A 25,354-nucleotide genomic window follows, 5' to 3' on the forward strand; every position below is an offset into this window, starting at 1 on the left:
AGCATAGGCAACCTATTTTATTTAAGATTCAGGATCAGCTGTTTACATATCCACAAACCTCTTATAAACCATCATTTTAAATTACAAGATACATTAACATTTGTCTGCATCTGCTTTATTTGCATTTTGTGTGCCAGAAATATGTCAGACTGCAATATACTCTGCAGCACAATGTGGCTTGCATTTCTGTTTACTTTTACATACTTTCAATCATCTGGATCAATATATGATTAAATCAGGAGAAAAATTGCCACGGATGTATTCCTGTCAGAGGTGAATTAATGTGTTTGTCAGCATATGTTGGCCATAAGTGGCTACCTGCATTTATTATGGATGCATGTGGAAAAAACTATTTGAGTTTCATTATGTAGATGAGTTCTTTTAATTTTCTTCACAATAATTATACAATGTAGCCCTTTTATCTTTAGAGTGAAAAAATTGAATCTTCCCTTGGGATCAGAGGATGGTAAAACAAATGATTGACTATTCATGAAGCTTCAAAAATAACAATAATGCATATATTTCGGTGTTACAATGTTCCAACTAGTGCCACAAGTTTTTTTATATTTTGTCCATTTCATAGGTAGTTGCTTTTATAACTATACAGAGTAACGGAGCTGCCCATATATCACCTTTTACAGATAATGTTTGCTTGTTCACATTTCTGTTTTTCTCAGCTCCAGACCAGACCAGACCAGGAAATCGACTCCATAGGAAGACTAAAACTACTTTATTGAGTTTCATTATCATAATAAAAACTTGCAAATCTGATTGTACTTAGATCTTCTTATACTTCAGTAAATTAGGGCCATTACCACCTAAGCCACTTCCAAATATTATCTTATTGTTATGGACTTAAAAAATATTTCAGCCCCTTTGAATTTGGTTCTGCTACAGATTTCAGCATATTGGCTTCAGTCTTTGAACAAGATCTTTAGTAATAAATTCTTTATCATTTGTTTATATTTCTTGAAGCTTGTGTTTCCAGTTTTCTAAGGTTTTACACGTTGCAGCTGTAGATCATCAGCATGGGAATCAATATTGCCTCTCTTGCATTGGTATTTCCATCTGTGGAGGGTTGATTTTATGCAGTTTAAGTTGAGCCATGTCACTGTTCTTTGGTGCGATATCTTTTTGTGCATTGTGTGTGAGGCACATCTTAACCTTTATTTAAAAAAGAATGTAATAATTTGATGTGTTATTTCTCATAAGATATTTTTAATGAATGGAATCATGTTCTCTTTTTATTGTAGAACATTATCATGGCCAGGTTGGACAAAAGGCGGAAAGGAATATATGGGCCACCTGTGGGAAAGAAATGTATAATCTTTGTAGATGATATGAATATGCCTGCACTGGAGCAATATGGAGCTCAGCCTCCAGTTGAACTTTTAAGACAGTTTTTTGATCATGGAATCTGGTAACTGGTTTTTTATGACATATAATGCAGAAATGTTCGAATGTTATCACGCTTGCGATTATACAAAACATCTGTTTCAATTGTGAGGATATACCACTATTGTTTTTTCTACTTTTTCTGCCTTTTGGGAGAGGGACTGCTTCATTGGAAGTAGCAGTAATATAAACAGTAATGTGATCTTTAGAACATCAAAAGACTGTCCATGTAATGCAAGTCACTCTAGAGAGTTATAATATTAATTTTTGCCAGAGTGAGTTTATTGGGGTTGCCAGCTGCTCTAGATACATTGATTAGTCTTTTTTCTTTTTGGCCCCAATGGCTATTCTGGAGATGCAACCACTAACCAGTAGGATTCTGCTGAGCAACCAACATGCTCAGTGTCTTAAAAATGCTCAGTATTTATTTCTCATCAAGAAGCAAGACCATAACTGGTAGATTCTGCAGTTCTAAACCTGAGAAGCAGCAGTCATTACTATAGCTAGCCGGAGAAGCATCCTGTTAGACTTCCTTCCTAATTGGGATAAAAATAAAAACCACAAAACTCTGCCCTGTCCAATGCATCATCTGAAAAAGTCAGTCATATACCCCACATATTTAATTGGATTTTTAGAAGATAATTTCATATATGCATATATTATTATATGCATATATATTATTAAAAGGAAGCTACATTTTTCTTATGTAGGACATTTTTCATAATGAGGATTAAGCATATATTTGTAAATATGTATATTCTTAAATTTCCATACAGAGTAGAGCTTTATTTTCTTAGTGAGTGTTTCATTACTCATAATAATGTGTAATAATGTAAGTGTGACTCCGTAAGGAATTCCCCTTTCGTGTGATTATTTCTGCAGTACTAATTATGGTATTGTACTCAATTCTGTCATTTTATCAATGAAATTCCTTTTCTATTGGATCAGATTTGGAGGTTTGCAGGATGATGCAAAAATGAGGATTGGAAAGGGAAACTCTTGCTGCACAGTTAATGTATAAGATACTATATATAGCTAGATGAATATTAAGATATTTCTATTCTATTGCACTAAACATTCATCTATTGCTGTGGTTGTCTGAATCTCACATTTATATTTCATTTAAAGGTATGATTTAAAAGACACAAATAAAATTACACTGATTGATATTCAGTTGATGGCTGCCATGGGTCCACCAGGTGGTGGAAGAAATCCTGTAACACCTCGTTTCCTGAGACATTTCAATATTTGCACCATTAATGCCTTTAGTGATGAAACAATGGTCCGGATTTTTTCTACTGTTGTTTCTCTCTATCTCAGAGTAAATGAATTTATTCCAGAATATTTCACAATTGGAAACCAGATTGTCAGTGGCACTATGGAGGTAGGTCATATTCTCTGCTTATTTTTAGTTCCGCTAAAAATGTGGAGTAGCAGATTTTCAAGATGATCAGATAGTCTCATAAATGTATCATTTGGGGAGAAAGTGCAACTAATTTTTCTAACGAGCAAATATTTTTTGAAATACCGGTAGTATTGAGAAAGTGCATTCAGGGGATTAACAAGAGAGAGAAATTATGAAATGAGCATTGCAATTATTGCAATGCAATCTCTGCCTCTTTCGCATGTCCATCATGAGATGCACACATGGTAGAGCTTGTACCGCAAGTACCTGCGGTACAAGCTCTACCATGTATGCATCTCATGATGGACACCAATAATAATGTTGGTGCTTTGACAAAATCTCTGTACTTCCAAATACCTGTAGACAGGTGCATGTGTATATAAGCTCACTTAGTGCTTTTGCTCTCAAATGTTACTTTGTTGTTATAAATAAAATAATAAGTAGGTTTATGTGCATGGTCACCAGCACCTTCCTTTAGTAGTCACTAACAGACTGATCTGCCAAGACCCCCTGAAGTCCATTTTTAATATCTGTTGCTACTGCTTGCAGCAGTTTCCACAATTTAACTCCTTTGTGTCGTATAAAAAAGTATTTAGAGCAAAAAGTATTTGTTATAATTTACTATTTCTCGTATTTTGCTTCTCCTGTTGTTTTCATGTTTCTGTCACAGATTTGTTGAACAGATCATCTACAAGCTAGAGCTGGTTCAAAATGCAGTGTCATAGGCAGTAATGGGCATGTCTTGCCAAGCCCATGTATCATTGCTACTTCACTAGCAGAAAAGGGTTATCAGTTGGCTTCTGGTTGCAGTTATTGAATGTCACCTTTAATGGCATAGGGCTTTGATTTTTAAGAGAGCATACATCTTCAAATGTACTGGCCATCCAGTACAATGATGCAGAGTTGGTATGCTCTGGGTCCCTTCTATTAAATGTCATCCTGTGGGAGTGAGAAGCATGTTTTCTCTGCCATGGCATCTGTCCTCTGGAACAGCATCCCCCAGAGATACATATAGCTCCCATCCTTCAAATGTTCCAGAGTTTCTTTAGGCCAGGCTCTGTTCCCAGGCTTGTGGTTAGAGTATATACATGGAGCCCCTGGTGATTTTTTTGGAGGGACGTTATTTTTATCTGGGTGGTAATATTCCTTTCTAAAACTTTATTTTTAAAAAATGTGTAAGCTGCTCAGAGTCTTTTTGGAATATGGCAGCATTCAAATCCAATACAGATGTAGATATAGATACATACTTACGTTTGATGATCTACGTTTATGAAGTTCATAAATCTAAAAGTCTATGCTTTTTTCTTTCCAATGATTAAGGTATATAAGAAAGCCATGGCAAACCTATTGCCAACCCCAGCCAAATCCCATTATACGTTCAATTTGCGAGATTTTTCACGAGTTATCCTAGGCTGCTTGCTTATTAAGAAGGACTCGGTTGTCAACAAGCATACAATGATTCGTCTTTTTGTACATGAAGTATTTCGAGTGTTTTATGACCGGCTTGTGGATGATGCTGATAGGGCTTGGGTGTTCAAACTCATAAAAGAAATTGTGAAAGAACATTTCAAAGAATCTTTTGATGCAGTATTTTCACACCTGAGACAAGGAAATGCACCTGTAAGTATTCACTATTTATTAAAAAAACCTCTTATTCATTCCTGCCTAGTCAGCTTTACTAGAAATAGAGCAAAATCTTACAATTGGGTTTCATTCCATATGGCAAAAGCAAGATGTTTCGTCATTGGATGTTGATTTCAGAATAGCCATATTTTCATGCCTTTTAAAAAATAAATAGGACAACATGAAGACACTGTAGCCCATGACTCCTGATACATCCTGTGGCTCTTTTGAGAGGTTACAGAATGTGACTGTTGGGATATATTATTTTTTTTTTTTTTTATAAAAAGTTTTATTTTTACAATCATATCAAATAATTCATCCAATGTACAGTTATATACAATTAGTCGGGCTTGCCCAGTCACCACCACCCTTCTTAACACTCTTCCCTCTTCTACCTTCTTTTACTTTCCAAACCTTCCTCTCCTTCTCTTATCTACATCCACTCCTCCCTCCACCCTACACCTTCCTTCTCCCTCTACTATCCCTCTTCCTTCCTCTTCTCCTCTTTCCTACCTCCTACTCTCTCTTTTCTCCCTCCCCACCGTTCTAAAATGGTAACTATGCAGACCCGACCCTACATTAATTATATTTCTTCAATAATCCCTGTACATTAACCATCACTCCATCTCTACCAAACCCCCAATTCCCTCCCCTTACCCCCACCCCCACCCCGACTTCCCAGAACAAAATGCAGGGTATCAAAACTAACAATCATAATCCAAAATAATTCCTAAATTATAATCTTTAGTCACACCACACTTAGTCACACTCTCAATTCCCCTCTCCTTCAAAAATATATCTAATACAAAATATTTCCTAAATTTACTCATATGCTATTCGATATTTTTTTTATCTGATACTTATTTTAAATATAATCAATCCACATTTTCCATTCTAAAATATATTTTTCTTGTATATAGTCTTTCAAGTAAGCGGAGATTTTGTCATCTCTGCCAGATTTGATACTTTGAGTGTCCATTTGTTGTTTTGTTTTGTCCATTCTTCGATTGTAGGTAATTCTTCTTTCTTCCAATACTGAGCAATCAAAAGTCTTGCGACTGTTATTAAGTTCAAAATCAATTTAGTCTCTATAGCTGTATAATCCATAATTATTCCTAGTAGAAAGAACTGGAGTAAACTTAATCTTCTTTTCAAAATATTCTGCATGATCCACCAGCCTTTAATCCAAAATACTTTAACTTTTTTACAAGTCCACAATATATGGTAATAAGTAGCATCTTCACAATCGCATCTCCAACATTTAGCAAGATCTAATATGTGTTTCTTGTAAACAGGTAATGTCATTTTAAATTATTTCAAATAATGAAATACTTTCCTTCTCTTCATGTGAATTCAGGCCATTAACATTCCAAGATAATAGTTTAATTGCCATTATCGGCCAAAGGAAACTTTTGGAACACCAGCCGCAGATCACATTTTACTTTAGGCCTTGCTCCTCCCACTGTTTCCATTGTAGTAGTTGCCAGTTGTTGTTGTGCCTTCATCTCTTGTTCCTTGCGCTTAGCAGCAGCTCTAGTCAGCCTTTGTTCTTTTGAATCTAAACCCGTCGTAGGTATTTCCAACACTTGTAATAAATCTTCTTCCATCACAATCTGTTCTTGTACCTGCTTCACTTCTCTTTCCTTCACTTCAGCCTCCCTTCTTCTAGCTTCCAATGGGGGAAGACTTCCAACTTTTAATACCTCAACATAAAATTCTCTTGCTTTTCCAACTGTATTGAAACGATGTACTTTCCTGCATAATATACTATTATACCAGTTGGAATATCCCATCTATATTCAATCTGATGTTTTTAAGTTCATTCACCAGGAAGGCAAATTCTTCCTAGCCCTTAACATTTTGGTGGAATTTCCTTTAATATCAAGATATCTTGACCAGCAATCTGAATCTTCTCCCCTTATATGAAGCTTGCAAAATCTGATTTCTCACTATTCTGTTTGTAAAATAAATAACAACATCCCTTGGCAACTTTTTTGCCTTGCTATCCAAGAATTCACGATATATTTTATCAATTTGATAAGCCACATCTGCTGGACGAGCTGCTAATATCTCAGCAAATACTTCAGAAAAAATTTCCCTTAAATTCTCTTCCTTATTTTCTTTCAAACCTCGAATTCTAAGAGCAAATTCCATATTTCTGTATTGTATCAAAACTATTTCATCCTCTGTCTTTTCCATTTTACTTTGAAATTCATCCATTTTATTTTCTAATTTTGAATTATGTTGCTTAATTACTTCAACCTCCTCTTCCAATAAAATCACATTCGTTGCCAAACTTTGTACTGCCATTACAAATCCTTCTTTAACTTCTTTATTTCCCACTTGAATTTCTGATATCTGCTCTTTCATTTCAGACATCTCATCAGTTATAACTTTAAATTTTTCTTCTATAAAGCCTTTTAAGTTCTCTTGTAACGCCTCTAAATTCAATGTTCTAGTCTCTGCTGTATGAGCTGGAGAGGCACCAGCTGATAAAGTTCCAGAGCTCTTTGTTACAGTAGACTTTAATTGTTTGGCTGCCATCTTCTATAAAATTATTTATTTATTTATTTCCAACTTAATATTCACTTTAAATCTTCTTAACTTCTGAAAAACACAGTCTTTTAAAGCAGTATTTAAAAAATCTCCCTAGATTCTATCAGCAGGCAGCAAAGAGTTAAAGCAGCAAGTAACATGCAAATTACCAACTGCAGAGGCACACGCTGAAAGTATCACTTTCGCTTTCCACTCGTTAACTTGTTAACAATTCGCCTCCATTTTCTTGCTGTTTTCAAGCTTGTTACAAAGTATCGGGGAATCGGCTTGGCTACTTGCTTAAAGTTCTCCCACTTTCGTTCTGTCCGGTATAATCCTTTATTGTCCAAAATAAATCTCGGCGTTTGGTTGTGGTGATTGGTTCCGCCAAAGCAGAAGAATCCTCGGATCTGGAGCACTTCGGGTTACTGGAGGGAACTTAACCCTTCAAACCCCTTTTTTCTCAGGGGCTTTAGGGAAATTCAACCTCTGCCCTCAGCTCACCCCTTCTCCTTCTCCCGAAGAGGGGGTTTTCCGAACCGCTGGGCAGCAGATTTAAGCTGTCCTAGCGATTCCACATAATCCAGAGGTTGGTGATCGTAAAGATCACCGCCATCACCTACGGTGCCAAACCGGAAGTCCTGTTGGGATATATTATTGTGGCTATGCAATTTGAGTGAATTATGGTTGGATAGATATCTAATTGAGGTATCTGGGTAGAAACAGAAAGGATGCAGGAGAGAGCCACTTAATTTTTTTGCTGCATGATAGTTTCAAAAGCTCCTTTTTTTACAGCAGAAGTTTGAAATAGTAACTATGTCTATATGAAAGAGAGGGAAAAATCTCCCATTCCAAAAAAACCCCCAAAAACATTATTTTTGGCATTAAAAATAGAACCTCACTCTTTGGGAAGATAGAGGGAAGCATTAGTCCATGAACCTGTTTAGCAGAACCCCTCAAATATACACAGCTATTAGCCTCAGCTGCTCTGGAGGAAAGATCCTTGGAGAAAAGTCTACAAAGATCACCCAGAGACCAGCTTCTGTTACATTCTTGTCACCATAGTACTACCAAGAGTATGTAGATGGTTCCCAGGTGTTCCTATTCTATTGTTGAAATGTTATTTATTTTATCTTATACATAATTGTTGAAATTGCCAATTAGGTATGATTTGTATTTGAAAGTAAGAAATTGTAAATGAGACATTTTCTAGGCAGCTGTCTGGAAAGAGTTGCACCATCTGTGTTGAACTGATTAATAATTTGGGTGTTGACTTGGACTCACAGCTCCTGCTTAAGGAGCAGGTGGTAACTGGCCAGAAGGATCTTCATACATCTTCATATTGTATGCCAGTAACAACCATTTCTGGATCAGGAGCTATTTGTCATAGTAATTCATGCCTTTATCATGTCTTGATTCAATAATTGCAATACATTGTATATGGAGCTGCCCTTGAAGATCATTCAGGATATATATGTGATCTAGTATATAGCAATGCAAGTTATTGGTGCTACTTATTTTGATGAAGTAGTACATTAGTGCAATAGCTGAAATAATTATCAGTTGGCTTCTGGGTGCAAGTCAAGTTGATGGTTGTCAACTTTAAAGTTCTGCCTGGTTCAGGACCAGAGTATCTGTCAAATTATGTATTTCCATTAGAATATGACAATCTGATAAGCTATGGAAGCTCTGAGAAATCCATTAAAGTTATTAAGGGAATGTCTTATTTTGTTATCCAGGATCAGAATTAACTTGGCCTTAAGGACACTGTTCCTAAATTGGTCTCTAACTGATAAATACTTTCTATAAGCTCCTGCTCTGCTGATCATTCAGAATTAGAATCACATTGACAAGTTTTACTAGAGAGCATGAAAAGATAGGTTGATTCCATATAACAAATGCAGTTCTATATATACTGTTGAATACTCAATGAAAGAGTGAAGCCAAAGAATATAGGCTTAGAATAGAATAGAATAGAATTTTTTATTGGCCAAGTGTGATTGGACACACAAGGAATTTGTCTTGGTGCATATGCTCTCAGTGTACATAAAAGAAAAGGTACAACATTTACAACACAATTGATGGTCAGTATATCAATATAAATCATAAGGATTGCCAGCAACAAAGTTACAGTCATACAGTCATAAGTGGAAAGAGATTGGTGATGGGAACTATGAGAAGATTAATAGTAGTGCAGATTTAGTAAATAGTTTGACAGTGTTGATGGAATTATTTGTTTAGCAGAGTGATGGCCTTTGGGAAAAAACTGTTCTTGTGTCTAGTTGTTCTGGTGTGCAATGATCTATAGCGTCGTTTTGAGGGTAGGAGTTGAAACAGTTTAATATAGGCTTAATATATTAATATATTAATATATTAGTTTAATATATTAAAACAGTTTAATATAAGCTTCACTCAGGTCCGCCATCTAGGCAGGAAAAATAGTTTATTACGATTGGCTGAGCTGTCTGACAGCTCCCTATAAAAGGGCAAGCTGTCAGACAGAAACTTACTAGGTTATTGCTTGTTATAATAAAGAATTGAAGTCGATGATCTGCCTCTGTCTCTTCAATCTACCACTATTCAAGATATACAGTATGTACAAATTAAGCCATATAGGAATTAAATCAAGATATTTTGTTATTGTTGCTATTTAGATTTGAATCAAGATAATGACATTTTCTCCTCCTGCTTGCAAAATTAGCATAACAAAGGGTTTTTGTATATGGTAATGCTTAGTTTTGTTTTGAGTAGCAATGGTGCTTTCTGATTTAATTGTTGTAATCTGAATATTTTTTACATTGCATTCCGTGATTTTTTTAATCATGTATTTGTTGCATTTATGAGCTTATGCACAATGGCTTTGAGGCTTAAAATGGCACATTCAAATCTTTATCACTAACCTTTTATTACATCTGTCAGTACAAGTATCATAATCTAATTTCTGTGTTCTTAATTGCATATAATGCTTTTAGACTGAAATGATTGAATGTCATTTCTTTTCCATCACTAGATAAGTGAAGAAGATCTGAGAAATCTGCTGTTTGGAGACTACATGAATCCTGACCTTGAAGGAGAAGAAAGAATTTATTATGAAATTCCAAGTATACAAATGTTCAATGATGTTGTGGAACTGTGTTTGGATGAATATAATCAAACTCACAAAACAAGAATGAATCTAGTAATTTTTAGGTGCAATAGCTTTGTACATTACTTTTGCCAACAATTATTCACAGAGTATTTATAGTCTTATGTAGCTTATTTGTATTTAGAAAAAATACAAAGTTCTAATTTAACTTAGGAACTTGCCCAGGCAAAGTCTGGTAGCAGTAGTTAATTACCTTATACAGAACTCCTGATTCAAACTGACTTTTTTCCCAAAGTCAACAGATTGTATTTTTTATAAACTGTATAGATTTTGGAAATAAATTAGACTAATTTTATGAGTCACAAACAAAACATATTTTGAAATAGAGTTATTTCCTTAATATAAGTATCAATTTTTTTTCTTCAAGTCCTCATTTTTTTTCCAATTTTCCACAATTTTCAAGTTGAGTAAAAGATAAGGAGTGATATATTTCAGTATATAGAATGAAAAATAATTCTTTATAAATAATTAGTTAACATTCAGCCAAACCTGTCTCTTTTTTCTTAATGTTGGGGGGCAGACAGAATCCTTTTGTGAAATTTTGTTAAATTTATATTATAGCTTATACCACAGTTTTTAAATTTTCCACTTCAAAATAATGGAACATATTAATTTCCATCTTTATATGAAAAAAAAAGATTTTAATTGTAATGTTGTTTGCTGAAATTAATATTTTTAAAATCAAAGGTATGTATTGGAACATTTGTCTCGTATATGCCGTGTGCTCAAGCAATCTGGAGGTAATGCTTTACTTGTTGGAATGGGAGGAAGTGGACGACAATCCATGACACGATTGGCTACATCCATGGCAAAAATGAATATTTTCCAACCTGAAATATCCAAGAGCTATGGAATGAATGAGTGGAGGGACGACCTAAAGGTAAAAAAATATACAATTTATATAGCTTTAAGTCTTCATAATGATTTTAGAAAGATTTAAAGGATGAGGCTTGGGACCAGTGATTCTGGAAAAAATCCATTTTGTGGTGGCTAAGAGTTGATATCTCCTTCGTGGAACATAATTAATTAACTGGTTTTAGAATTATGTTCTTAAAACCACCCTGGAGTAATTTACACAATCAGATACCATGCAGGATTTTACCTATTAAAGTTATACTGTATAGTTTAAAAGGTCAGTCAGAAGTGAAATTTTTTGCATTGAGATAGAAAAACGCCCACACAGCATGAACAAACGAGATGACACCTCCCGCCTACCAGCCATTTGGAAACCCGCCCTTATTGACAAACGAGTCCCTAACACGAGGAATGACACCAGACCCACACTCACAAGGTCCACACAGGATGTCACCACCGCACATCCACCCAGAAAGCAGACCCAAACCCACACTGATCATGAAGCATGACCAAGGACCAGAAGCCAGACCGCAGCTGCAACATTAGCCATTTCAAACCCCTCCAATCCATTCATGAAGCAGACTGACACCTACTATGAAGATGTAGCACGACCACAAAGCCAAACAACAGCTATGCAGCTCACCAGCTCAAATCCCCCTGCAGCACAGACTAGACTGAGCACAACCAAGCCCCCACCAACACAGGACACACCCCCATCCAATCAGAGCACAGAAAAAACCCCATCCAATCAGAGCACAGCCAAGCTCCCACCCAATCAGTTCAAACCCCCACTAGCAGTTAAAGGAAGAAACAGCTGCGATCACACATTGCTCCCAGAAGCAAGCTGAAGCCTGAAGATGACGAATGAGACTTCGTCGAACGCCAAGACACTTCCAATTTTACGGAGAAAACCCGAACAACCAAAGACCTATATATATATATATATATATATATATATATATATATATATATATATATATATATATATATATATATATATATATATATATATATATATATATATATATATATATATTATATATATATATATATTTGTTTTCTGAGGTTTTCACGGGTGTTTGTATATAGGTCTTTGGTTGTTCGGGTTTTCTCCCGTGTAAAATTGGAAGTGTCTTGGCGACGTTTCGACGAAGTCTCATCCGTCATCTTCAGGCTTCAGCTTCGTGCTTCTGGGAGCAATGTGTGATCGCAGCTGTTTCTTCCTTTAGAAGATATATATATATATATATATATATATGTGTGTGTGTGTGTGTGTGTGTGTGTGTGTGTGTTTTCTGAGGTTTTCACGGGTGTTTGTATGTAGGTCTTTGGTTGTTCGGGTTTTCTCCCGTGTAAAATTGGAAATGTCTTGGCAACGTTTCGACGAAGTCTCATCCGTCATCTTCAGGCTTCAGCTTCGTGCTTACGAAGCACTCCCAGAAGCACGAAGCTGAAGCCTGAAGATGACGGATGAGACTTCGTCGAAACGTTGCCAAGACATTTCCAATTTTACACGGGAGAAAACCCGAACAACCAAAGACCTATATATATATATGTATATGTATTATTAAATTTTTAAAAGAATAAAAAATACAGATTTTGAAATAAAAACTAAAGAAAAGTAATAAATGAAAAAAGTTTAAAGAAAGAACTAAAGAAAGGAGAGTCTTCATAACAGCAGTTACAACTACTGTGAAGCTCTTGGTGCTCTCTGAGCTTGGATGTTTTCTTGCAGATGTTTCATTACCCAACTAGGTAACAGTGTTGATGGGAATGGTCTTGGTAGTTCCTTAATTGGGCTGTTGTATCTATTGCACTGAATGCTTAATAATGTTTGTGTTACTTCTAGAATCTTCTGAGGAGCGCAGGTATGAAGGGTTTGAAAACTGTATTTTTGATCACAGACACACAAATCAAAGAAGAAGGATTTTTAGAAGATGTTGACAGTGTGCTTAATACAGGAGAAGTACCCAATCTTTTTGCAGCTGATGAGAAACAGGAAGTTATGGAGGTATTCCCATATAATATTTCTCTTAAATATTAGGATTATTTATTCAATTTTTTTAAAAAAAATATTAAAATTTAAAATATTACCACACATGGCCACAGCTAAGACTGAGGTTTAAGTCTGCTTTATTTAAAATGAAAATAACTTGTAATTTGCTTAACCTCAATTGAACCATATCCCTAGTTGGTAAATTAAAACCTATCTATATATTACGCTATATAGATAATAATATGCCATTAATAAAATAGTGTGAGGTCCTGGGAAGAGTAATGCAAGCTCTTATCATTTCTTGTGTTTACTATTGCAAATATGCTTTATACAGGACTATTAGAGATTACCTGAAACCTACTGTTGCTGAAGAACGAAGTGCTCCCTGTCTAGTGGCAAGTGGGAATCCGCATAGCTATACATTGTTGATTTTGCAATCACCCTGTTGGCTTCAAAACGCTTCAACTAATCCCTCAGATCTGCTTCTCCAGATTTGGGGTGCTGAAATTACCCCACATATATGAAGTTGGGGATGAGGAAGCAGAAGAAAATGTTTTTCTTTTGACTCCATCTTTTGAAAATGATTTCCCCCAAGACGTTTAAATACCTCTCTTACTGATGGTTGCATGTAGGTAGTTAAGATGAAGCTTTCTATCAGAGCTTTTAATTCTTAGGAAATCATTGGGTTGAAGATTTTATTTTATTTTATTTTATTTTTATTTATTTATTTATTTATTTATTTTATTTATTTATTTATTTATTTAGTCACAACAGTATATGTAAGCATAAGCTACTGGGATGGGCTGATGATTTTGTTTTATATCCTTTTTTTTTTATGTTTTCATGTGGAATATTGTGAAGTGCCAGAACTCTTTGTAGAGTTGCTTGTACTGTATAGAAATATGATTATAAAAAGGAAACAAATAGGATAAGTGTATTAAAATACAATACAGCTTAAATAAATAAATAAATCTTGTCACTAAACTATTAATAGTTTTAGATTCTTATGCTCCACCACGGTTATTGAATTTAGGAGATTTATTTACCTGTAGATTCATTGAGAATTGAGCAGCATATAAATTTAATAAATTATTATTATTTGTATATTTACCAATTTAATTGGCATTGTTTTCTCAATCAAACATATATTTTTCATGTTAATTTCTTTTGATGAATACATTACAGTTCCAATTAGTAGCCAGATTGCTTTCTAAAACTAGACTTTGGAACTGGGTGATTTACTTCTGTGTTTTATTCTCTAGGGAGTTCGTGCTGTAGCCCAGGCAGGCCATAAACATGAAGATCTTGGTCCATTGGCCTTATTTGCTTTCTTTGTCAACCGTTGCAAAGACAATCTCCATGTTGTAGTAGCTTTCAGTCCAATTGGAGATGCTTTTCGCAATCGCTTGAGACAATTTCCATCTCTCATCAACTGTTGTACTATCGATTGGTTCCAGGTTTGTAGAAATAATCACAGTGATGTCAGTATATTAACAGGCTGTTATATATTTTTACCAGGGATGGGTTCTCAAAATTTTTGTTACCGGTTCTGTGGGTGTGGCTAGGTGTGGGGGGAAATGACTGAATGGGCATGGCCAACCTGACGTCACTCACGCACTCAGTCACATGACCCCCCCAAGCCACGCCCACCAAAACGGCGGCGAACATTTTTGAGACTTTTTGACACTTTTTTTTTACACTCCAGCCCCATATCCAGGGCAGGATGCGGTGGGGTGGCAGTGGTCACCTTGGCTTTCCCTCTGTTGCCCTTCCTGGCTGAAAAGCACCCCCTCTCACCTCTGATAGGCCTTCCCCATGGTTGCAGACGGAGCAAGCAGGCCAGGGACGATGGCAACAGCAGAGTCTGGCACTTGGGGAGGGCAAGGTTAGCATGCTCCCAGCCGCGCCCTGTGCTGCCTCCGATGGCTCAGGGCAGCGGACTCAGCTGCAGCCCAGACAAGCCGAGGAACTGCAGTGGAGTCTCCTGCGTGTTGTACCCCCCTCCCAGCCTTTGCCCGCGCCTTTGCACCATTTTCGGGCACCCAGCTTACTGGGCTGCCCCCGTCCCTGTCACGGCTCCAACGGCAGCAGCTTTGGGAGACTCTGGCAGCACGGAGGCACAGGTGAAGGCTGGGAGGGGGATGCAACACACAGGAGGCTCCCTGCAGTTCTTCGGCTTGTCTGGGCTGCAGCTGAGTCTACTGCCCTGGGCTGGCAGATGGAGGCACCCCTCCCCAGCCAGATCTTTCTGGATTTGATTTGGAGGAAAGCGCAGCTCATGGCTGCTACATTTCGCTGTGCTGGACAAGCGAAGAGGAAGAAACAGCCAGTGGAGAGCACAGAGCTGCTCCAGTCCACGTGTTCTCCAGGTCAGTGGCTGTTTCTCTCCTTCGTTACTCTTTATGGGAAAGTGTTCGGTGCAGCACAGCGAAATTTAATAGCCATGAGCCGTGCTTTCCTCCAAGTCTCAGCCAAAAAGCTCAGCCAAGAAGCCAAAAGCTTCTCTGTGCAGAGAAAAGTTCCTGCTTCCCTCTGCTGCCCACAGCGCTTAGGGGAAAGCACGGCTCATGGCTGCTAAATTTTGCTGTGCTGTGCCAAACGCTTTCCCATAAAGAGTAACGAAGGAGAGAAACAGCCACTGACCTGGAGAACACATGGACTGGAGCAGCTCTGTGTTCTCCACTGGCTGTTTCTTCCTCTTCGCTTGTCCAGCACAGCGAAATGTAGCAGCCATGAGCTGCGCTTTCCTCCAAGTCAAATCTGGAAAGATCTGGCTGGGGAGAGGTGCCTCCGTCCACCGGCTCAGGGCAGAGGGCTCAGCTGCAGCCCAGACAAACTGAGGAACTGCGGGGAACCTCCACACCATTTTTGAGCACCCAGTTTACCGGGCTGTCCCAGTCCAATGGGACACACTGGTGGCTTGGAGGTGCAGGCGAAGGCTGGGAGGGGGGTGCAACACATGGGGAGCTAAGCCCACTCCCCTTCACCTTCCCACACTTGTTTACCCATCCCAGAGAGCTCAGGCTATGGGGAGGACCCGGCCGCCTTCCTCGCCAGTGTCACTCCTGAGCGAACTCTCCCATCCTCAACTGTTGCAAAAAAGTGGCAGCTCCGGGTGCACCACGCCTGCTTCATTCTCTTTGAGAGCAGCTTTGCAAAGCTGCCAGTTCTTTGCAACAGCCAAGGACCTCTTCCGCTTAGAACTCCAAGCTGCAGGGAGGGGGGGCAGCTGCAATACCAGCAGCTTCAGCTTTTTCCTTCAGTTGTTCATTTTCTTTTACCTCATCAAGGTGGCTATGCCGACTGTGTCCTTAAAGGCTGTGCCATGGCTTTTGATCTTTCTTGGGCGCAGAGAAAAGCCTGCTGCTGAACTTGGAAGCTGAGAGGCTTCTTTTCCACTCAGCCACTGTAGCAGGGCACCAAAAAGATCTCCGGTCGCTGCCACCATCTTTGCGCATGTGTAGCTTTCTTCTCACCGGCTGAAGGATTTTTTGGTGCTCTGTGGCCAGGCAGCTGAGAGGCTTCGTTGCCAGCCAGCTGCTTCCCAGCTCTGGTCAGCTTACCGTTCAATGGACGCATCGGGTGGGCAAGCAAGCGGCGACCGGGGAACCAGTTCAGGGGCGTGGCCTGGCTGCCCTTACTACCGGTTCGGAGAACTAGTCCCTAAAGTTACACACCGCCCTGAGTCCTTTGGGAGATAGGGCGGTATATAAATTTGATCAATAAATAAATAAATAAATAAATACTACCTATTCGGTAGAACGGAACAGAATCGGTAGGAACCCGCCACTGATTCTTACCCATAAAAACTTGCTTTTCACTCTCTTTGATGTTGATAATCTTTTTCTTAGATTTTGAATGAATGTCAAAAAGTTTCTGTTTTACAGAGAATAATCCAACATCGAATTTTCAATTGGTAATGAATGTTTGAATGTTCAATTAGATGCTTGTATACTACAGTTTTTTAAAAAAACACTTAAAACATCTCAGTGTCATTAAAATATATTCTTTACTCCAATATGATATTGGACAATTGATTATAGTGGGGAATGGTTCTTGCTTGACCAATTTTGTTGTGTATAGTGATGTATAGTGCGTTGTAAAACAATACATTATTGTTTTACCTTGTCTATTAGTGAATAGAAAGGATTCATCACTTCTCTTTCATTTACTGTTATTCATGATATTCTATGTAGAATATGGGATTGGGGGATCCCACTCTGATCTACTTACTACTACAACTATGGCTAGAGAACTTAACATAATGGTATCAGTATGGAAATATTTTATGGGATCCAAAAAACTCGTGGATGTAGTGCTTGTGGTGCCTGAGGTTGATTGTTAATAAATAATACAAAGAAATACATATGTAGTAAAATAAATAAAATGAATATGTAAGAAGAAAATTCATCTAACTAAAAAAAAAATTAAATGGTTTCCCCCCCACCATTTGTCTAGATTGTCATTATATTGATTAAGATCTTATGTGAAATGCAAGGAAAAGGAATACCTGTGAAATGAAGTAATGTGAATCTTTTTCCTATTTCTTTGCTCATCTGCAATTAACAAATTTCATGATGAACTGTTAGTGGAATTGAGTAGAAAATACAATGTACAAGTAGTCCTTGACTAATTGAGTCCAAAATTTCTGTTGTAAAGTGAGACATTTTTTAAATAAGTTTTGTTTCACTTTAAAACCTTTCTTGCCACAGTTTTAAGTGAATCACTCCAGTTGATAAGTTAGTAACCTGGTTGTTAAGTGACTCTAGCTTCCCCATTGACTTTGCTTGTTAGAAGTTTGCAAAAGGTGATCACATGACTTTGGGACACAGCAACAGTCATAAGTATGAACCAGTTGCCAAACATGTGAATTTTGATCACATGATCATGGGGATGCTACAAAGGTTGTAAGTATGAAAGTGCCATTATAACTTTGAACAGCCACTAAATGAACTGTTGTAAGTTGAGAACTATTTGTATAAGAAGACATGTTGTAAGAAAACTTTATATGCTTATGCTTACAGCCATGGCCTGAAGATGCTCTTGAACGTGTAGCTGTTAAATTCTTGGAAAAGCTTGAGCTCACAGAAAATGAACGTACAGAAGTTGTTCCCATCTGTAAATATTTCCATACATCTGTGTTATCACTTTCTGAAAGGTTAGCTTTCTATTTAGATTTATGCTCCTAAAATAAATGCAAAAGAAAAAAATCCAGCATATAAAACAATATTGCTAAAAAACCCTAATATTTAATAAATAGATTAAAACATATTCTCAGAAATAAAGCTATAATGTCATTTTCTACCTGCTTTGAATTATCTTATTGTACGGTATGTACAACACTTAATCAAAATAAATGTTGCAATAAATAAACTTATCTCCACACATAGCTATTATGAATAAGAAAAATTCATGAATGGCATTCCTCATACACATGCGCGCATACACACACACACACACACATTATTTACACACTGTATATGTCTAAATGTTTTCACAATATGGAGAAGTCACTTCATTAGGACTGAACTACTACAAGTTGGGAGGAGGGATCATTTGAAATTTCCCTGGCCTCCACAGGAAGTTCTTTTAAGAGTGTCCAGTAAAAGATAATTTACAATAGGCTACCATTGGATATCTTACTTTTCCAGCTGGGAAGCCCTTGACTCTTCTATCCAGAACTTTTCCATTCACCTCTGCTATAGGAAAATAGGAAGGAAATGTTTCGCATCTTCTTGCTTAAAGCCTAGAACCATAGAATTTAACAAACCATGTCCCAGCACAGAAATGCTAGAAGCAAATGCAAGAAGCATTGCACATTGGGAAGGTGTGATTGAAAAGTTCCCTTAGAAAATGAGTGAAGATTAATTTCACAATATAAAAGGGAATATAGGGAAAGAGAAATCTTGTGATATGGTATGTGTGTGTAAAAGAAGGCAACAATCCCCTTTGCAAAATTCCAAATGAAATCAATATAATTAGCTTAGATTACATACTGTTTATTTATTAACTTCTTAAATAAGCTCTGGCTTTGGCACGCTTTCACTGCAGAGAGGATGGTTAAAGCAAGAACATCAGAATCTCTTCTTGGATTGTTGTTCTTTTATTACTTCTTCTTTCAAATTTTCAGAATGTGGGGGATAAATGAAAGTGAGCCTCTTTGAGGATATTGACTAACTAAGAGGAATGTCTGTTTTTGATATTTGGCTCTAGCCAGCAAATCTGAAACTATCAAGAGGCTGTTCTACTTTTATAATGCACTTTGAAGGAAATATAAAGGCATAGTCTGCTTTTACCCATATTATTCCATTATATAAATGGGATTATATGAGAAGGAAAAACTGAATTACACATGTTCAAGCCTTTGAGTCAATTTATCAAATGCTTTAGGGCAGCGGTTACCAACTGGTGGTCCGTGGACCACTGGTGGTCCCCAAGAAAATTTTGTTGGTTTGCAGAAAAATTATTTGCATTTTTTAAAATATTGCACTAAATCAGGGGTCCTTAAACTATGGCCCCTGGCCAGATACAAGCAATGAACATTTGTGTTGCTGCAGAGAGTCTCCTCCTTCAGGGTCTTTTTATGTGGGTCGGAGGGGGGCAGAAATTCTGACTTGGGGTCTGCTTCAGCCTCCTGGTGCAGGGCTTTGGCCGAAGGCTGGAGTGAAGTGCCACTGGTAGCAAAGAGCCAGAGGGCCTTGTTCCAGTGGGACTGCCTCATGGTCTGGAACTGGCTGACCATCTCAGCCCACTGAGCCTCCAGCACCTGCCTTGCATTCCCGCAGGTCTTCTGTCTGCTTGGAAAGCCTATGCTCCTAGTCCTCAGTGAGGTGCTTCTGTTGAGCCTCCTTCTAGGTCAGATCCAATTTGAACTGAGCCAGCTGTTTGGCCAACTCTTTCTCATGGTGGCTGCTTAGCTCCAACAACTGCTTCTTGTTGGGGCCCTAAGGAGTCTGGGTGGGCAGGCGAGGAGTGGCTGGCAGGAGAGGGGTGAGTAGAGGCACCCCTCGATGTGAGTGACATTGAGTTGGCCACGCCCACCCAGTCACATTACCACCTAGCCACACCCACCCAGCTGCTTATTAGGCAGATCATATTAGTGGTCCATGGGATTTAAAATTATGAATTTAGTGGTCCCTGAGGTCCGAAAAGTTGGGGACCCCTGCTTTAGGGGTCACTAGTTTTATTACAATAGCCCATTATAATTTCTTTACTTAAATGTCTTGCTTATTCTGCTACATACATAGAGGAAAAGGAACAAGAATATATATATTTATTATCAAACAAAATAGAGGTTTTTCTTTGAATCCTTTTTATAATTAATTCATTATTTTTTACTGATGCAGATTTTTGAACCAATTGGGACGACATAACTATGTTACACCTACTTCCTACCTTGAACTTATTGGTTCCTTCCAACTTCTTTTGTCACAGAATCGTGATACTATCATGAAGGCAAAAAAAAGATATACTAATGGATTAGACAAATTAGCTTTTGCTGAATCTCAGGTGAATCAACAATAAAAGTACATATTTGTCTTGTGAAAATAGCTTTGTAAATTCAAAACTCAACTATTTTAGCTTTTTCTTTTGTTTTAATTGGATTGTGTCTAGTGCTATTTGTTTTGTTTTTGAATAACAAGTTCTTATAACCATAAATACTTGCATTTATTTCAAGAAATATTACCACATTTCTATATGATTTGATTTGTAGGGCAGGCTAGAAATTTCTAGCATGTCTACCCATAAATAAATATCATTAGTTCAGAGGGGCTTCTCCAAAATTAATGAGTTTAGATTGTAATCCCAATAGTACATAATAAATATTTTATTTCTTTTTTCTATTTTGTGAATATTAAACTATTCATGCATAACTACTATTGGTTTCAGGTTGGTGAAATGAAGAAAGAACTTGTTGATTTGCAACCTAAATTGGAGCAAGCAAAAGTGGATAATGCAGCCATGATGAAGGTAAATTTACAACATTCATCTTAAGCTATTTCTGTAACCACCTAAGCTTCAGTAAAGTATACTCTTGGCAAAAACAAATGGCGAGGAGTCTTTCTTTGCTAAATGACTGAGTAGGACAGTTGACATAAATATTCATATATTTGACAGAAGCATGATTTCAAAAACATCAATAGAAGAAGTCATAAACAATAATTCTAGTGGCAATCATTAATTTTATGCAGAGTTTAACTTTTTAAAAATACTTTTTATATGGCTCCAAATCAGGGGTGGTATTCACTTACCTTTACTACTGGTTCACAAATGTGAGCATACACGCCACCTCCGGGCATGCGCAGGACCTTCCGCGCATGCGCAGAGCATAAAAAACAGGATGTGATGTCATCTGGGTGAGTGGGCGGAGCCTCCCACACTGCCACTACTGGTTCATCCAAACCGGATAGAACCAGCTGAATACCACCACTGCTCCAACTATAAACTCAGATGTTCAAAACTGTTATTTTGTCTTAGTAAGTGTATGCATGAATCTAATGGATTGTGCACCTGTCCCATGATAGTTATTTGTTGATTATTTTACCTTTACTTTCTAGATCATTGAGAAGGAATCTGCTGAGGTTGAAGCAAAAAGCAAAACTGTAAAAGTAGATGAGGAGCTTGCTACAGAAAAGGCCACGGAAGCTCAGGCACTGAAAAACGAATGTGAGAGTGACCTTGCGGAAGCAATTCCAGCACTAGAGGCAGCATTGGCTGCACTTGACACCCTGAAGGCAAGTTAAAGACAGTAAGAGCTTATGAAAGAAACCTAAATAGAGACTTGGTTGGAATAGCATTCTCTTGCTCCTTGTTTGATTGAAGGAGCATTCCATCACTTATTCTATCCAGAAGATTAAAGTTTAGTCCTTAATCTTCTCCAAATAAGAACAGGGAGCAGATTTATTTAAATACGTGACATTTTGGAAACTACAAATTGACAATATATAATATTTCAGCCTGCAGATATTACAATTGTAAAATCAATGAAGAATCCACCTTCTGGAGTTAAACTGGTTATGGCTGCCATTTGTGTCATGAAGGATATAAAACCAGAAAAAATTGCTGATCCTTCTGGAATTGGAGGGAAGGTAAAGTAATTGAAGAAAAGCAAAATGCTTCTAGTGGCAAAACCCACTTTAATTAACAGGAAACATATATATAGAGTTTAATAATTTAAAACTGTAGGCATGGTAAAGTTGCTTCATCAATACTTCATCTCCACGAAAATTCTCTGAATTTTCATCATGAAATAAGAAAGTGAAGAGAAACAGTAAATTGGATTATTTGTTCCATAATACATTGTTAGTAAAATATTTGTCTTGATAGAAATAACCGCTAGGAATGTGGAAGTGGAGTTAATTTATATAACAGACTATTAGATTTTTCAATTTTTTAATTCAATTTTATTGGTTCCCTGTTTTTCACTAAAATGTGGATTTTTCCTTTATCATCTTATTTTTACACCACTATTAGAAACAAACTACCACTTTATTTCATATGCTAATAGGTTTGTGTAGAGCTTTGGATTTAAAGATAAAGGGCCTCTTACATAGCGTTTCTCAGCAATCCTTAAAGCAGCTCTGTTGGTTCCTTGACACACACAGCTGCCACAGGACCCTGAGAAAGTTATGTTTGCTTTAAGGAATTGCTTTAAGGAATTGCCAACAGGTGTTAGCTGTGTATCCATGTGAACCCTACGGAAGTTTTTTGTCTTTGAGCCTGAAGTGCAAATTCACAGTCCTTGCTATATATAGTCAATGATAGTTATTTTATTCCATGCAAATTCTTTTCTGCATCCTCTTATTGGATATCCTTCAAATTATACATTCATTAAAAAACCCTCTGCATTTTCTCACTTTCTCATTACCTTTTAAAAAAATCATTTAACATAATTCTTTAACTTTTTTTTAGATTTTAGACTATTGGGGACCTAGCAAAAAACTTTTAGGTGAAATGAATTTCCTTAAAGATCTGAGAGAATATGACAAAGATAACATTCCAGTAAGTCTTTGTATATTTAAAAAATAATCAATTGTGATTCAGTTATAGCAAATAGACTCTTATCTCTTGTCTAGCCTTTAAAAGCCAGCATCTCTTTAATGGAAGATATTCACATATCACACATGTGAGAATAATAATTGTAAGCCCTTTCTTATTTCCCTCTCGCTAGGACATAAAGAAGCCCAGCCACTTTTTTTTCCTGCCGCGTGTTCATGATCATGCCTTGTTTTCATGCCTGGTTCATATCTGAGACACCTTAAAGTCATTGCTATGTGTTCTACCATTTAAGTAATGTGTTCTCATTTAAACAGGCAGCAAGCTATAAAAAAATTTCTGTGGCTGCAGTGATTCTTCACTGACCATTTTAGTCTCTAGTATGGACAGATGATTCAGAGGGATGAATTAGCCCAGAATCTATTAGCCACTTTAGACTGATGTTGGCCTCTGCCCTTCCATTCAATTCAATTCTTGGGCATTGTTTCCAACATACATTATTGTTGGGGGAGAAAATGAGGCTGGATCTTTCTGAACTGATCTGTTGATATTAGTTAATATTAGCAGATTATTAGGCTTCTTTTGAGGATGGGTTTAGCACTATTTCAGAATAGGGCAAAATCACTGCCTAGAAGTTGATTGAACATATCTGTGCAAAATATCTTATGCCAAATCAGAATCATCTGGTATTTGTCAGAACTTGCCATCTCCTTAAAGCCCCAGTCCAAGCGCCTTCCCACACTGAGAGTGATCTCTAAATGTTTTCCTGTCAGCTGAACAAACCATCAATCTCTGTCATAAACATGCCCAGGGTAAGATAGCGATCACCAACAGGGGGAGCAAATTACAGCTTGATTATAAAAGCTACTCAGTAATGCATGTCTAATAATAGCCAAATCATTTAAAGAATTATTACTGCTGAATCCTGTATTTCAGATGTATGTAATGTATGTTTCATATAGGTATCAGTGATGCAGAAGATTCGTTCAGAATATCTAACTAATCCTGAATTTGATCCTCCCAAAGTGGCTAAAGCATCTTCTGCAGCAGAAGGGTTATGTAAATGGATTATGGCAATGGAGGTTTATGACCGTGTAGCAAAGGTATTATTACGATTTTTTCTTAATATGATTGCTCCTAGTCAGATTCTTTTGGGATGCACTTGCAGCGCAAACACAAATTTTGGATATATACTGCTTTTGAATATGGAAGTTCAGTATATCACACTATAATTATTACATTAATTTAGCATAAGAGATATAGTATAAGCATCTAGTTTATAATTCTGCCAATCATTTTAGTCATAGTCCGGTAACACTACAATAAAGTGAAGATCCCTGGAAAAATTTGTGTGTACGAATCAGCAGTAAGAAATCTCATGGTAATTTCTTACCATGAGATTTACAAGATTTACATTTCTCATACAAGAGAATAGTCTTCTGCAGCAATCTATCCGAAGAGTAGATCATACAGTGTTAAAAAATAGTTCTACATTGCAAATAAGAAAAGATCTAGAACAGGGGTGTCAAACTCGTGTTGTCATGGTGTCACGTGATGTATCGTGACTTTTTCCCCCTTCACTAAACTGGGCATGGGTGTGGCCAGCAGGTGATGCATCTGGCCCATGAGCCACAAGTTTGATACCCCTGATCTAGAATGAAGTACTTTATATTAATCAGAATAGAGCCGGAAAGGAGCTTGGAGGTCTTCTAGTCCAACCCCCTGTCATATTTAATCATTTTAAAATATCTTTTATGGTTTTTAAAATCATAATCATTATAGAATATAACAAGCCTCTGGTGGCTCAACAGACTAAGTAGTCTGTTATTAACACAGCTGCCTGCAATTATTATAGGTTCAAATCCCACCAGGCCCAAGGTTGACTCAGCCTTCCATCCTTTATAAGGTAGGTAAAATGAGGACCCAGATTGTTGGGGGCAATAAAAGTTGACTTTGTATATAATATACAAATGGATGAAGACTATTGCTTAACACAATGTAAGCCGCCCTGAGTCTTCAGAGAAGGGCAGGATATAAATTCAAATTAAAAAAAATTATATTAAATTTATTAAATAGGTGGTTGCTCCTAAGAAAGCCCGCTTAGCAGAAGCCCAGCAGTCATTAGCACATACTATGGCATTATTAAATCAGAAGAGAGCCGAACTTAAAGCTGTTGAGGATCGTTTGGAAGCATTGCAAGAAACTTTTCTTGAGAAAACTGAAGAAAAAGCTCGCCTAGAGTTCCAAGTGGACCTGTGCGCTAAAAAGCTGGAAAGAGCAGAAAAGCTGATTGGAGGACTTGGTGGAGAAAAATCAAGGTCAGAGAAAATACTATGTACTCATTTTACCAAAACCATTATAAAGAAGAAAATACACACTTTTCAGTGATATTTAAGTGTAAACA

The 25,354-nt window shown here is 37.2% G+C and overlaps 1 protein-coding gene across 1 annotated transcript in view; it reads left to right on the top strand.

Annotated features, from left to right (window-relative positions):
* DNAH12 (dynein axonemal heavy chain 12) overlaps window positions 1–25,354 on the top strand; it is a 106,215-nt gene that overhangs the window by 51,274 nt on the left and 29,587 nt on the right. Inside the window, exons 38-52 of the mRNA XM_058171890.1 lie at window positions 1,254–1,420; window positions 2,524–2,779; window positions 4,121–4,420; window positions 9,969–10,147; window positions 10,791–10,983; window positions 12,808–12,969; window positions 14,217–14,411; window positions 17,979–18,112; window positions 20,301–20,463; window positions 20,845–20,925; window positions 21,513–21,689; window positions 21,912–22,043; window positions 22,867–22,956; window positions 23,913–24,053; window positions 25,027–25,268. Of these exons, the coding sequence (XP_058027873.1) occupies window positions 1,254–1,420; window positions 2,524–2,779; window positions 4,121–4,420; window positions 9,969–10,147; window positions 10,791–10,983; window positions 12,808–12,969; window positions 14,217–14,411; window positions 17,979–18,112; window positions 20,301–20,463; window positions 20,845–20,925; window positions 21,513–21,689; window positions 21,912–22,043; window positions 22,867–22,956; window positions 23,913–24,053; window positions 25,027–25,268 (2,612 nt within the window). The remainder of the gene's footprint in view (window positions 1–1,253; window positions 1,421–2,523; window positions 2,780–4,120; window positions 4,421–9,968; window positions 10,148–10,790; window positions 10,984–12,807; window positions 12,970–14,216; window positions 14,412–17,978; window positions 18,113–20,300; window positions 20,464–20,844; window positions 20,926–21,512; window positions 21,690–21,911; window positions 22,044–22,866; window positions 22,957–23,912; window positions 24,054–25,026; window positions 25,269–25,354) is intronic.

Source organism: Ahaetulla prasina, chromosome 2 (genome assembly GCF_028640845.1).
Source record: "Ahaetulla prasina isolate Xishuangbanna chromosome 2, ASM2864084v1, whole genome shotgun sequence".
Lineage (NCBI taxonomy): Eukaryota > Metazoa > Chordata > Lepidosauria > Squamata > Colubridae > Ahaetulla > Ahaetulla prasina.